A 15,530-nucleotide genomic window follows, 5' to 3' on the forward strand; every position below is an offset into this window, starting at 1 on the left:
AACCGTATAAATGATCCCTCTTCCTCCTCCTCCTCCTCCTCCTCCTCCTCCTGTGCCACCTCCTCTTCCATCATTGCCCTAAGTGTTTTTTCAAGGAGACATAGAAGTGGTATTGTAACGCTGATAACGGCGTCATCGCCACTGGCCATGTTGGTGGAGTACTCGAAACAGCGCAACACGGCACATACGTCCCGCATGGAGGCCCACTCGTTGGTGATGAAGTGGTGCTGTTCTGCAGAGCGACTCACCCGTGCGTGCTGCAGCTGAAACTCCACTATGGCCTGCTGCTGCTCGCACAGTCTCTCCAGCATGTGCAAGGTGGAGTTCCACCTTGAAATCTCGGAATGACAGCATTTCAAAAGCCAGGAATTTTTCAATGCTGGCATTCAGGGCCAGGGATCGTGGGTGGGTAGGGGGGTACTTCCTCTTTCTTTCCAGTGTTTGGGGGATGGACAGCTGAATGCTTCCATGGGACAGTGTGGACATGCTGGGTGACGGTGGTGGAGGTGGTAGTGTTGCTGCCACGTCCTCTTTTTGCGGGGTGGCATGTGCCACTGTCACTCCAGAGGGGGAGGAAGAGGCCGAGACCGCAGCAGAAGAGGGAGCAGGAGGAGCCAGAGACCTTTCTTGGGTTTTTAAGGTGTCTACTCCATTGCAGCTCGTGCTTTGCACTTAAATGCCTGGTCATGCATGTTGTGCTCAGGTTTAGAACGTTTATGCCTTGCTTCAGGCTCTGATTGCACAGAGTGCAAACCACTCGTGTCTTGTCCTCAGCACATTGTCTGAAGAACTGCCATGCCAGGGAACTCCTTGGAGCTGGCTTTGGTGTGCTCGGTCCCTGGGTGCCGTGGGGAGTAGCAGGCATACTGGCTAGGGAACGGCCATTCTGCTTTTGCACCCTGCTCCCTCTTTTACTGTGCGGTTGGCGCTGTGTGACCACCACCTTTTCCTCCGAACTGCACACGTCACTCGCATGACCTTGATTCCATGTGGGGTCTAGGACCTCATCATCCTCCACATCATCTTCCACCTAGTCTTCACCCCTGCCCTCCTTGTCGGTCTGCACACTGCAGAAAGCCCCAGCAGTTGGCACCTGTGTTTCATCATCATAATCCGAGACGTGCTGCGGTGGTCCTCCCATGTCCACATCCTGAAACATAAGTGGTTGGGCATCAGTGCACTCAATCTCTTCCGCTTCTGGGGCAGGGCTATGTGGATGGCCCATGGAAACCCCACCAGCAGAGTAATCAAAAAGCAGAAGAGACTGCTGCATGACTTGGGGTTTAGACTGCTTGGCTGATTTGCAAGGGGGTGAGGTGAAAGGCAGATGCCCATGGGCTGCAGGTGCCAACTCTGCACTTTCAGCAGGGGACCGGGTGGTCGACAATGTGAAGGAACTGGAGGCACTGTCAGCAACCCAATCTACTATTGCCTCTACTTGTTCTGGCCTCACCATTTGTACACCGGTATTAGGGCCTATAACCTAACGCTGAATATCCTGCTGCCTACGTGCACCTGAGGAAGGTGTTTAATTTGGGCGTGTAGCTGGCACAGATCGACCACGTCCTCTCCCTGCAACAGGAGCTCCACCAGCACCAGCAGCAACATGACAAGGGCCACGTCCCTTATTTGATGCTCTCCTCATTATTTAAGGTCACCCACCGAACTAACAGACAGATTAACTATATTAATTTCCCTGTCACATATGCAGTGCAGGTGTTCCTCACACTAAAAATGGGTATATGTCACCCATCGAACTAACAGATGCAGTAACTATTATATTTTTGTGTCAGGGGTGCAAAAATGGTGCATTGCACCCACAAAATGTAATTATAGGTCACCCACAAAAACAAGTAGCCAGATTCCTAACACTCTCCCTCACTTCAGCTGCCTGCTTCCTGTCTCTGCACTACTCAGAGCTGATGGGCGTGATCCAGCTTGTATAGAGGCTGGGTCACATGATGCACCAGCCAATCACAGCCATGCTTAAAAGCTTGTTGATTGGCTGCCCTACAGCCTTTCAACAAGCTTTATTAAATGCCCGAACACCGATGCCCAAACTTTTCCGTCAAAATTCGGGTTCGGGTCCGGGCACCCGAACTCGTAAAGTTCAGTACGGACCCGAACTTTACAGTTCGGGTTCACTCAACACTATTCAAGCGACATCCAAAGAATGGGTTGAAACAGGGCCTTCCATATTTGGAGTTTGCAGACAAACTGTTGGGCTTAATGAAGGATCGAGAGCCAAATCAGCCTACATTATGTAGCTCAATTACTTTTTACTTCAAATCACCAAGCTGTTTGGCCACAGAAGCTAGCCTATTGTGCCATGGTATATTACGGCAGGATGGTTGACTAGCTAGGTTTGATTTTTCACTTGTTTTAAGTTGACCACATAACGTCTATAATGATCTATAAGAAGGTTTTGAATTTGATTTATAAATTACATCTCCTAATAATACACATAGTTTCTGATTTTGTAATGTTTGATTCCAAACTGTGTTCCAACACAAGTAAAAGAAATCATCACGGAAGGTGGAAACAGCAGTTACTTCTAAAAAAAACTAGAACATTTAGACAGGATGTGATCAATAACCAGAAGCATGGAAGGAAAGTAAAATGAAGTATAGGGCTGCTGGTGGTGTAACGGATCCCAGTCATCCAGAGGATGGTTACTGTTCTATTATATAGGTTTGAGGAGTCCTAGACATGAAACCAACAAACTTCTACCAAGTGCAAATGCAACATTATAGACTGAGGGGTATTGGCCTTAAAATGTTTTGGGTTTTGGTGATTTTACTAAAATTTATAAAGAAAAGAGCCCTCCAATAAGGTATTTCATGCTGTCCTTGTGTTTCTAAGTCTACAAAGGACTATTCCGAAGGACAATGTTTATATGTATAGGAAATGCCATAAATGTTTGCTCAAAATCTTTGATCAGCTGAGATTCCCACTGATGTCTGTTTCCGCCTGAAAACTTGCCACTAACTCATGAAGCGTGCCAAATCTCCTAAACTTCCAGGATTGCTAGCATCTTGAACCTTCATGCACGGTCTGTATAGATAGGGAAGCAGGGTGAGCGTGCATCATGGAAGCTGATATAAATGGGGAATGATTGACACAGACTAGGGAGTGACAGGGGAGTAGGGTTACTTTCCCTGACTTATCGAGGGAATTCAGCAGTGCAATAGCACAGGTGACTATGTCCCAGTCTACACAGCAAAGCTGACAAGTAAAAATCTGTGCTACAGCCATGTCTTAAAGTGGTCTTCCCATTTTGGTAAAAAAGATGGCATTTCCATAGACCATTGCCAGGACCCCATTAATCATAAAAGTGGGAGTGATGCTGTCCACTATATAACACATTATAAACATGGAGTATTTGTATAGTAAAATTGTGCAGCTCAATATAGTAATGGGGCTCCGGTACACAATGCATCTGATAAGACATGGCATAGATGTCCCTGTCCAGCATAATGTGTTCCGCTTTCACAGATAGCAATCTGGTTATTGCTCATATCATCTGCTCTAAGGCACATGGACAATGGACTCACCCGGCCCGCTCCTTGAGCTTCTTGTCGGTTATGCCATCTTTTGAGACAAGTTTATTAAACACCAGAATTCCAATAACCATGTTGACCTGTAGAGAAAAAAAAATTAGATATGTTCTTGGCAAACAGACAACTTTCCTTGTGAAACGTGTACAAGACATTCGGATGGCAATTCTACATCTGCACAATGTTCATGGAAGTGCTCATCATCACAGGTTATTACTGTATGAACTAATGTAAGTAGTAGATTCTCTATTCTTATAATTATCCTACTTGCTGCAGGTGTAACCACCATCACTTTCATAGATTCTGGTGGAAACAACTGTCACTCTTGAATTATTTCTGCTGGACAAATTGCAGCTACTGTATTATATGCAGAAAAATCATGTTCCCAAGATCATTCATTTGGAACCAGTTCCTCTTCTAGATTAATCCTGGTGGAACCAATTCCACATCTGAATTAAATCTGGTGAAATTACTTCTGCTTTTAAATTATTCTGGCTGGGACAACTTCCAATTCCTTCCTATTCCTGGAGGAACCATTCCCTCGTCTGAATTATTCATGATGAAAACCACTATCACTTCTAGATTATTCATTTGGAACCACTTCTACTTCTACGTTATTCTGGTAGAACCCCTTCTTATTTATTTCGGATGGAATTATTTCTATCGCATTTGGATGTTTCGTAGAAACTATTTCTAGATATTTTCACGGGCAACCCCTATTTACTTATTATTTCCTTTTCTACATTATTCCATCTGAAGCCACTACTGTTTCCATATTATTTTCTGTTCGAAAAACTCCCAAACCCGAACCACTAGAAGATGATTTCAAGTTCTACTCCAGTTTTACTTCTAGATAATTCAAAGTGGAACCACTTTCACTTCTAGATTATTCCAGGTAAAATTACTTCCACATCTAGATTATTTCTTTTAGGAATTCTCCCACAGCTGAACTATCCCTAGACTATTCCTAAAGGAACTACTACTATATGATTCCAAGTGTTATCCCATTTTTTATTTTGAGGTTATACTAGATTGAATCACTTCCATTTCTAGTCTATTCATGATTGAATTATTTCCACTTGTAGGTTATGTCTGTCGTAAACTCTTCTGCACTTGGACTATCCCTAGACTATTCCTAAAAGAACCACTACTAGATGCTGTAATTCCAAGTGCAACTACTTTTTTTATTTCTAGATTATTCTTGGTGGAACCAACTCCTCTTCTATATTATTCCTAGAGGAACTACTTCTTCTAGCTTGTTCCTGGCGGAACCACATGCTCTTCTATATTTTTTCCTGGTGGGACCAATTTAAAACCTAGACTACAATATTTTTGCAGCATCCACTGACATGTCTAACATTTTCATGATAGAGCTACTGAGGCTTCTCAACTCTATTTTTCTATACTGTTTCTTTTGGGAAATTGTTGGAAATACTGCCTCCTCTACTGGATTGTCCCTGGTGGAAATATTTCCACTTGTGGGTTACAGCCACGTCCAGTTCTAAATTATTTATGGTGGAGACAGGGCCATTCATAGTTGATTTCCACAAGGGCTCGTCTAGATTTTTCTTAAGTATAAATCAATTTTGGTTTCTGAAACCACTGGTAGCTCTAGATTATTCCTCAATTTTGCTTCCGGATTATACCTGAACATGAGAATGTTATCTTATTAGTGCAAACGCAATAATCCTTTGTAGATTGGATCTAATGTCACTTCCAGATCATTTCTGATGGAGTCACTGTCACCCCATAGACTTGCAGACTGTTCCGGATTATTTATTGCCTCTTCTATATTATTAATGATGGACTCACTGCTTCTCCTGGAATATATTTTATTGACCCAATGTTTCTTCTAGATAATGAAAGGTAATAAATATGTGATAAATACGGGAAGATAATAAATGGCGTGGCATTTTTTTAAAATTTGAAGCATTTATTTATTTATTTTTTGTTTGTTTTTTAGAAAAGTTGTTTTCTCTTTTTACATTTTGTTTATCTTTTTATGAAAGGATTTAACTTTATACTTTATGTTTAGTTTACAATATAGAAAAAACAACGAAAAAGGTCCAGCACTGAGATGAATAAAAGTCTTCAATCTTTATTCCATAAATTTAAAAGAATACAATTCTTCACATGGACAGTGGTAACGCCCCCAACGCGTTTCGATCTATCAGATCTTTATCATGGTATGGGTCAAATGCAAGTATAGTACTCTTATTCTATACCTGGAATGAAAATGGCTCCACCAACCAGTATATAAGAGTACTATACTTGCATTTGACCCATACCATTATTGATTAAGATTTGATAGATCGAAACGCGCTTGTCCATTTGAAGAATTGTATTCTTTTAAATTTATGGAATAAAGATTGAAGACTTTTATTCATCTCAGTGCTGGACATTTTTCGTTGTTTTCCTGGATTATACTACGGACTCGACCAGGTCCTTGCACGAGAGATAATATTGGGGAGTGCTGGCTTACTTTTTTTACCCTCTTAGTTTACAAAATACTTGCATATTTAGGGTAGGATCAGATGAGTCGGCCCATTCCTCCACAATAAGCAAGCAATCCATCAACATAGTTCTTGACTGAATCATGGCTGTGTCTTCACCGCCACGTCTGGTCCTATCCTTATAAATACCAGTATATTGGGCCTTTTGTGTTATAGACGCCTGATAGGGCCATAATACCGATATAACCCAACAGACCGCTCTCAGAACCTTTGCCAAGTCCCAGCCTTTGCTATTATTGTGATCATCGGGGAGATTTCACTTAGTACAGTACTTGAGTCCAATTCCAAAAATCTCCAATCTAAGCAGTTGCGGTGAGATGGTGGCAGCACCCTCAAGATCATCTTAACACAATAATACATCAAGGCACGGCAAATACCACAGGTGTTTGATATACTACAACTCTTGGCGCCCCTACTAATTAGCTATTTGGAGGGGCCACAGCGCTCAGATGAGAACTACGGCCCCTTCAAGCACAGCGCCATACATTGTATAATGGTCGTGCTTGGTACTGCATTCTCTTGACTAGCAACCAACTGCAGAAAGGCCACGTGACTGATGAAGGTGACGTCACATATAGTATATTGGATTTAAAGTAAAAAAAACAAAAAAACATAAAAAAGCAATAAGGAGGATTCATCAAACAAAATACCAAAACGACAGCAGCAGCCGGGCCCACAAATGCGTAGAGGAGACCTCCTTCCAGAGACAGCCAGCAACTGCAAGAGATAAACAAACAGTGTCACCTGATGGCGTGAATACAAATGTGCGCAATTTTGCCTTCGGGGTTTAACAAGTTGCCGGCCTCAGCTAAATATGCAAAATAACGCTACCGAGGATGAGTATCTGAGGAGCTACAGGTTGCTTCCGGCTAGAAAAAAAAGTTGAAATTAACCCCTCCATCTGTTGTGAAACTACAACCCTCATCATGCCCTGATGGGCTATAGCTGTTCTTGCTTTGGTGTTACCTCTCCACTCATCCTATAAAATAAAAAAAATCCTCTATATGTATCCCAGGATACTGACTATCCTTGTCTCAGGCTGTAAGAAAAGTGTCTGCCGAAGGAGCCCCCCCAACTACTCTAAAAGCAACAGATCCATCAACAGCAGCTTGTTGACAGTTTCCAAGAGCGAATAGATTATTGCACATTACACCAAGTAACAAACTAAAATACCCATGTAAGACAAACATGTAACAAAAGTGCCAGACAATGATGACCATAGGTGAAGAACCTAGGACACCGTTGTCCAACCTCCACCACCCGTCAAGTCTTCTTCTGCCGTAGAAGATTATTTTCCCACCCCCTACAGCCTGTTTTCTCTTCTTGACGCGTTTTTATTTTCAGGTACAGCGCTGTGAACATGTGATGAGCCCTCGCCCCGCTCACAGCAGACAGTGCGAAAACACAATGCATCTCTTCTTCACATGGGCTGACAGCAAAATGACTGCGGTGAGAATTGCTGGCACCGAGATGAAAGGTTTTCCAGCGCTGTGCCAAGAGTCCAGACTTTACCGCCTGAATGCCAATGAGATCCCAGACAGCTGACCCCGGTCAATTGTTTCTGCTCCAGGGCCAAAGCCAATATTGCTGTGACAGATGTCCGGGCAGTGAAAGCGATTGTGACGCTCAGGTTTTCTGCCCCCTGCTGGGATGGCGTCGAGAGAAGAAGCGTTGACATGACACCGAGCTCGGAGGATCTATTAACTCTTACGTTGTTATGAAGCGGACATATTTTATCTCTGTTTGAATATAAAAGTAATGGAGGAGCAGCACTAGATGTAGAAAATGCATGAAAATAAATAAATTACTAAATATTCTTTTGTCCTAGTTTGACAGCACAATTAAAACTAAAATGTACCGTATTTTTCATTTTATAAGACGCACCTCTGTTTACTAAGATTCAAGGAAAGAGTTACTTTGTAACAATAAACTCAATTCCCTAATTAATCACTGCTTAAACTTTGCAAAATCCCATTGGTTAGGCTATATTAAACCAATTATCTACCGTAATCTGTTTAAACACCCCCCCCCCGCCTTTTCCTTTATTAACCCTTTCACTCTTACCTTACTATTTTATTCTATTACACTTTAATAAATCTTAATCACTTTTTTTCTATATCTCACCATTCTGTACTTTGATATTCTTCTTTCACTTATTATCAGTAACTTTTCCCTATCCTCCATAGTTTCTTTATCGAGCTATTATCCTATATTAGGGACCAAGGAATTTTCCTCCTGGAGCAATATACATACAGGAATATCTAGGTGGTTTATCTTGTTTATTGATTTACTGAATTAAAAAAAAAAAACATGTTCATTTTTTATTTCTTTATTCCTTTATTTTTTAAAAATTTTATATTGCATTCACAATAATGGTTGTACATGTCCAACTGTGATGCCGGGGCTGAAGGTGATCACCATGTCTGGTTGTATTATTCTGGGTCATTGTGTCTGGCTGTTTGGTAGAGGGGCTATGTTTGTGTGATGGGTCATTGTGTCTGGCTGTTTGGTAGAGGGGCTATGTTTGTGTGATGGGTCATTGTGTCTGGCTGTTTGGTAGAGGGGCTATGTTTGTGTGATGGGACATTGTGTCTGGCTGTTTTGTAGAGGGGCTATGTTTGTGTGATGGGACATTGTATCTGGCTGTGTTGAAGTGGTACAGTGTTTGTGTTATGGGGGGCACCTGGTCAGGTTGTGTTATGTCTGTTTTATACAGGCACAGCAGTGTTCCTTAACTCCGGTCCTCGGTACCCACCTGCCGGTCATGTTTTTAGGGTTTTACTTAGTATTGAGCAGTTGATATAATTAGTGTGAGGGCATCAGGACTTACCACAGGTATTCATTCTGTGGGATATTCTCAAATCGAGACCTGTAGGTGGGTCCCGAAGACTGAAGTTGGGGAGCACTGAGGTGCTTGTGTTGTGGGGGACACTGTCAGGTTGTTTTCCAGACAGGCTATGGTTGTGTTCTGGGGCAAAGTACAGGTACAGTAGCTTGGTTGTGTTATGAGGACACTGGTTGTGTTATGGAGTGACTATAGTTATGTTATGGTCGTTGTGCCTGGTTGTGTTTTATTAGTACAGTGGTTGTCAGGTTGTGTTATGGGGCATTGTATCAGACTGCTTTATAATAGGCATATTGGTTGTTTTATGGGGACACTGTGGTTGTGTTATAGGACATTGTGTCTGGTTACGTTATGGAGGGGCCACGGTTGTGTTATGGGCACATTGTGGCTCTCTGTGTTGTATCGGGGCATTGCACTGGGCTGTGTTACAATAGAATATTGGTTGTGTTGTGGGGACACTATGTCTGTTGTATTATGTAAGATTGTATCTGGCTGTGTTATATAGGTGCATCAGTTGTGTTATGAAGACACTGGACCGTGTCTGACTATATTGTGTAGAGTGGTTATGTTGTGGGTAATCTTTCTCAGGCTGTTTTATCCAGGGGTTATGGTTGGGTTATGGGGACACTGTCTGGCTGCGTCATGGAGGAACTATGGTTGTGTTATGGGGAGTTGTGTTCTGAAGGCAATGTCTCTGGCAGTGTTGTAGTGGTAAAGTGGTTGTGTTAGGTGGACAACTTGTCAGGTTGTGTTGTGTACAGACTATGACTGTGTTACGAGGAGAAAATGTACAAAAAATGTTTAATAAAATTCTATCACAAAACGTGACGATATAATGGTTTACGCGTCAAGCGGCAAATTATATGGTTTGCAACACTTAACACCTCCGGAGTTTTGAAACTTTATTGGGATAATTGTCCTATGACAGCACTGTGGTGGCCATATTGTGGGCAGTGTGTTTAGCAATATTATTGGGGCACTGTGGCAGGCAACCCTATGGGGGCATTGTGACTACTAAAGTTATCGAGGGCATTGTTATGGAACATCATGGCTGGCACTGTATACTGGTATGTACTGTAGGTTATATTATTGGTGCGCTGCATGATAGAGCTATCGAGTAGACTACTATTTCCAAGCTGGCGAATAAGGGTGGTCTCCAGGTATTATGTTCCTGTAAGCCACGCCCACCTTTATCAAGCCACACCCACATTCCCCCTTAATCAAGGGCTGCATGTAGTCGTACAATATAAGATCGCAACATTGTTGCTAATGCAAAATATTCTGCAGAAATCAGTAGCATTGAACTAGTAAATGTTGGCCTTTTCAAAAAAAAATTCACTAATTTTTTTTGAAAAAGTTCCCGGCTCCCACTACACATTGACTTTTCAGCCCTGACCCTGATGTGAAAGAAGTGGAAGCATTTAAGCTAAAAAAAAAAAAATGGTATGCAAAGAACAAAACCCCAGACCAAGGACATGTAACCAAGTAATTTTCCGAGGAATGAGCATCTTAACAAAATCATGATTGGCCTTCGCCTTCTCCGAGCAAACTCAGTCTACCTTGAAGACAGCTAATAAATTAATTCTAGCACTCACGCTGTTTTCAAGTCCCGTATTAAGATTAATGTCGCCCATTCTTTCCACCTAAATAAGGTGTTCTTAGCAATTTGTAAGCTGAACAAGTGGAAAGGTTTGACACGGTGGTATTGCGTGCCATGAAGCGGGTCATTATTCAATGTCAAGCCGCCTCGACTCCCTACATGGTGCACAAAAGCCAAATATTATTCTCACACTTTCACGAAACATGACATTGAAAGACCCTTTTACCCTGAAATGTTCTCTGTAGACATTAGCTAAAATAATACCGCCAGATCGGCGTGGCAGATACAGTGCATGCTACTATGGGTATGGGATTTACCATTATGGTAGATGCAACAAGCCTCAGGTGGTCAGGACACTGGCCGTGACTAACTGATGTCATTCATGACCTACCAACACACACGTGTTTATGTGTGCTGCAGATAATTTTCACAAATCAGAATCAGTGTGAGAATGACCATAACCCTGACTATTCTCACACCTTTCAGGCAGTTGGAAGCTTTGTCATTCCCATACTTTTAAGCTATAAAGCCAATAACCAGATCTGAGAATAAGAGCTAGGTACGCCGGTCATTCTCATACTAATTCCCTAATAACTAATAACCTTGACTATTCTCACACCCTTAAGGCAAATACAGCATTTCAAGTATGTAATTCTAATACTTTAATAGGATAAACTGTATAGCAATACCTAGATCACCTAATCAGAGCATGGATATTGGTTACACCGGTCATTTTCATATGAATCATGTAGCATATGAATGACCTTGACTATTCTCACACCCTCAAGGCAAATACAGCATGGCAGTTATATAATTCTACCACTTTACTAGGATAAAATGCATAGCAACAGCTACATCATCAAATGGGAGCATTGGTATTGGTTACACAGGTCATTCTCATAACTAAGCCCACAATGTAAGAACGACCTTGACTATTCTCATACCATCGGACAAAAACAACATGGCAATTATGTAATTCTAATACTTTAATAGAATAAACTGTATAGCAATAGCTGATCAGTGCATTGATATTGGTTACACTGGTCATTCACATACCAAACCACAGTGTGAGAATAACCTGATTAACACTGGCTATTGATACATTGCTCTGCTCACCAGAGCTTGGGATCTGTTTGGCTCTTGTACTTAGAGTAACTGGTCCATTTGTAGAGATGGATTGAGTGTAATCTGCACTCCCCCCAGGTATGAGAAGTCATCACCCTCTTACTAACTGCTGAGTTAGTTGAGAAATTGCATCTGAGGAGCAGTTATTACAACATTAAAGGGGCTATCTAGGTGCTCATTATCACATTGGTGGTGGTACAAACCCAGCCACTCCTAGCTGTTGCAGGGAGCTCTGGTGAGTACTGTGGGCTCCCAGCAGCTTTCCGAGCACAGCACCGTACATTGTATAGAGGCTGCTCTTGGTATTGCAGCTGAGCCCTATTGACTTGAATGGGGTTGAGCTGCAGCTAGGCCATGTGACTGTACGGTGACTTCACATAGCCCAGGAAGAGGCTATGGTGATCATTTACAGGAAGAGACAAGAAGGCAGTACTATCTGTGCCTACATCATTTATGAAAAGAGACAGGGAGGCAGTACTATCTGTACCTAAATAATTTACAGTGAGAGACAGGAAGGCAGTACTATCTGTATATCATTTACAGGAAGAGACAGGTAGGCAGTACTATCTGTACTTAGATTATATACAGTGAGAGTCAGGGAGTCAGGGAGGCAGAGCTATCTGTACCTACATCATTTACAGGGAGAGACAGGGAGGCAGTAATATCTGTGCCTACATCATTTACAGGGAGAGACAGGGAGGCAATACTATCTGTGCCTACATAATTTAAAGGGAGATACAGGGAGGCAGTACTATCTGTGCCTACATCATTTACAGGGAGAGACAGGGAGGCAATACTATCTGTGCCTACATTATTTACAGGGATAAATGGGGAGGCAGTACTATCTGCACCTACATGGTTTACAGGGAGAGACAGGGAGACAGTACAATCTGTACCTACATCATTTATATTTAGAGATAGGGAGGCAGTACTATCTGTAGATATATCATTTACAGGGAGAGACAGGGAGAGACAGGGAGGCAGTACTATCTGTAACTACATTATTTACAGGGATGAATGGAGAGGCAGTATTATCTGTACCTACATGGTTTACAGGGAGAGACAGGGAGGCAGTACTATCTGTACCTACATTATTTACAGGGATAAATGGGGAGGCAATACTATCTGTACCTACATGGTTTACAGGGAGATAGCACTATTTGTATATCACTTAAAGGAAGAGACAGGGAGGCAGTACTATCTGTACTTAGATCATATGCAGGAAGAGATAGGGAGGTAGAGCAATCTGTACCTACATCATTTACAGGGAGAGACAGGAAGGCAGTACTATCTGTACCTAAATCATTTACAGGAAAATACAGGGAGGCAGTACTGTCTGTATATAATTTATAGGAAGAGACAGGGAGGTAGAGCTATCTGTACCTACATCATTTACAGGAAGCGACGGGGAAGCAGTACTACATCATTTACATGGAGAGACAGGGAGGCAGTACTATCTGTATCTACATCATTTACAGGAGAGACAGGGAGGCAGTACTATCTGTGCCTACATAATTTACAGGAGAGACAGGGAGGCAGTACTATCTGTGCCTACATAATTTACAGGGAGGCAGTACTCTCTGTACCTACATGATTTACAGGGAGAGACAAGGGGGCCGGTATTATCTGTACCTACATCATTTACAGGAGAGACAGGGAGGCAGTACTATCTGTACCTACATCATTTACAGGGAGAGACAGGGAGGCAGTACTATCTGTATCTACATCATTTACAGGGTGAGAAAGGAATGCAGTACTATCTGTAACTACAACATTTAAAGGGAATGTGAGAAGTGGAGCCAGTACTATCTGTCCTTACACATCTTATTTACATAGAGAGACAGGGAGGCAGTACTATCTGTACCTACATCATTTACAGGAGAGACAGGGAGGCAGTACTATCTGTACCTACATCATTTACAGGAGAGACAGGGAGGCAGTACTATCTGTATCTACATAATTTATAGGAGAGACAGGGAGGCAGTACTATCTGTATCTACATAATTTACAGGAGAGACAGGGAGGCAGTACTATCTGTATCTACATAATTTACAGGAGAGACAGGGAGGCAGTACTATCTGTATCTACATCATTTACTAGAGAGACATGGAGGCAGTACTATCTGTCTATTATTTTGTAATTATGTAGTACTCCCCGTGCAGGGTGACCACCATATTACACTGAAAGTTAAGCACAGAGATGGTGGTTACTTTGCTTTGTCACTTTAAGTGTATTCCCTTATAAAATAACTAGATTCAGGTTATGAATATATATATATATATATATACAGTCATGTGAAAAAATTAGGACACCCTTTGAAAGCATGTGGTTTTTTGTAACATTTTTAATAAATGGTTATTTCATCTCCGTTTCAACAATACAGAGAGATTAAAGTAATCCAACTAAACAAAGAAAACTGAAGAAAAGTCTTTTCAAGATCTTCTGTAAATGTCATTCTACAAAAATGCCTATTCTAACTGAGGAAAAAGATAGGACACCCTCACATGTATTCCCTCTTAAATTGGCTCAGATCTCACACAGGTATATCACACCAGGTGCACATAATTAGTAGATCGTTACTCTGCATGTTGAATGAGGCTTGCCCTATTTAAACCTCAGACATTTAGTTTGGTGTGCTCCTGACTGTTGAAGTGAGAGTGAGCACCATGGTGAGAGCAAAAGAGCTGTCAGAGGACTTCAGAAAAAAGATTGTAGCAGCCTATGAGTCTGGGAAGGGATTTAAAAAGATCTCAAAAGATTTTGAAATCAGCCATTCCACTGTCCGGAAGATAGTCTACAAGTGGAGGGCTTTCAAAACAACTGCCAACATGCCCAGGACTGGTCGCCCCAGCAAGTTCACCCCAAGAGCAGACCGCAAGATGCTAAAAGAGGTATCCAAAAACCCTAAAGTGTCATCTCGAGAACTACAGCAGGCTCTGGCTACTGTTGATGTAGAAGTACATGCCTCTACAATCAGAAAGAGACTGTACAAGTTTAACTTGCATGGGAGGTGTGCAAGGAGGAAACCTTTGCTTTCCAAGAGAAACATCGAGGCCAGACTGACATTTGCCAGCGATAAAGTTGACAAAGACCAGGACTTCTGGAATAATGTTCTTTGGACAGATGAGTCCAAAATTGAATTATTTGGACACAACAGCAGAGGACATGTTTGGCGTAAACCAAACACAGCATTCCAAGAAAAGAACCTCATACCAACTGTGAAGCATGGAGGTGGAAGTGTCATGGTTTGGGGCTGCTTTGCTGCAGCAGGACCTGGTCAGCTCACCATCATAGAATCCACGATGAATTCTACTGTGTATCAGAAGGTGCTTGAAGAACATGTGAGACCATCAGTTAGAAAATTAAAGCTGAAGCGGAACTGGACCATGCAACATGACAATGACCCAAAACATACTAGTAAATCAACCAAAGATTGGCTGAAAAAGAAGAAATGGAGAGTCCTGGAATGGCCAAGTCAAAGTCCAGATTTGAATCCCATTGAGATGCTGTGGGGTGACTTGAAAAGGGCTGTACGTGCAAGAAACCCCTCAAACATCTCACAGCTGAAAAAGTTCTGCATTGAGGAGTGGGGTAAAATTTCCTCAGACCGATGTCGAAGACTGGTAGATGGCTACAAGAACCGTCTCACTGCAGTTATTTCAGCCAAAGGAGGTAACACTCGCTATTAGGGGCAAGGGTGTCCTATCTTTTTCCTCAGTTAGAATAGGCATTTTTGTAGAATGACATTTACAGAAGATCTTGAAAAGACTTTTCTTCAGTTTTCTTTGTTTAGTCGGATTACTTTAATCTCTCTGTATTGTTGAAACGGAGATGAAATAACCATTTATTAAAAATGTTACAAAAAACCACATGCTTTCAAAGGGTGTCCT

General features: G+C 42.0%; 1 protein-coding gene across 1 annotated transcript in view; it reads right to left on the bottom strand.

Moving 5' to 3' along the window:
- Positions 1–15,530, bottom strand: part of ADGRB1 (adhesion G protein-coupled receptor B1) — a 587,254-nt gene that overhangs the window by 63,255 nt on the left and 508,469 nt on the right. Inside the window, 2 exon segments of the mRNA XM_040432704.1 lie at positions 3,555–3,640; positions 6,721–6,787. Of these exon segments, the coding sequence (XP_040288638.1) occupies positions 3,555–3,640; positions 6,721–6,787 (153 nt within the window).

The sequence above is a fragment of the Bufo bufo genome, chromosome 5 (genome assembly GCF_905171765.1).
Source record: "Bufo bufo chromosome 5, aBufBuf1.1, whole genome shotgun sequence".
NCBI classification, from domain to species: Eukaryota; Metazoa; Chordata; class Amphibia; order Anura; family Bufonidae; genus Bufo; species Bufo bufo.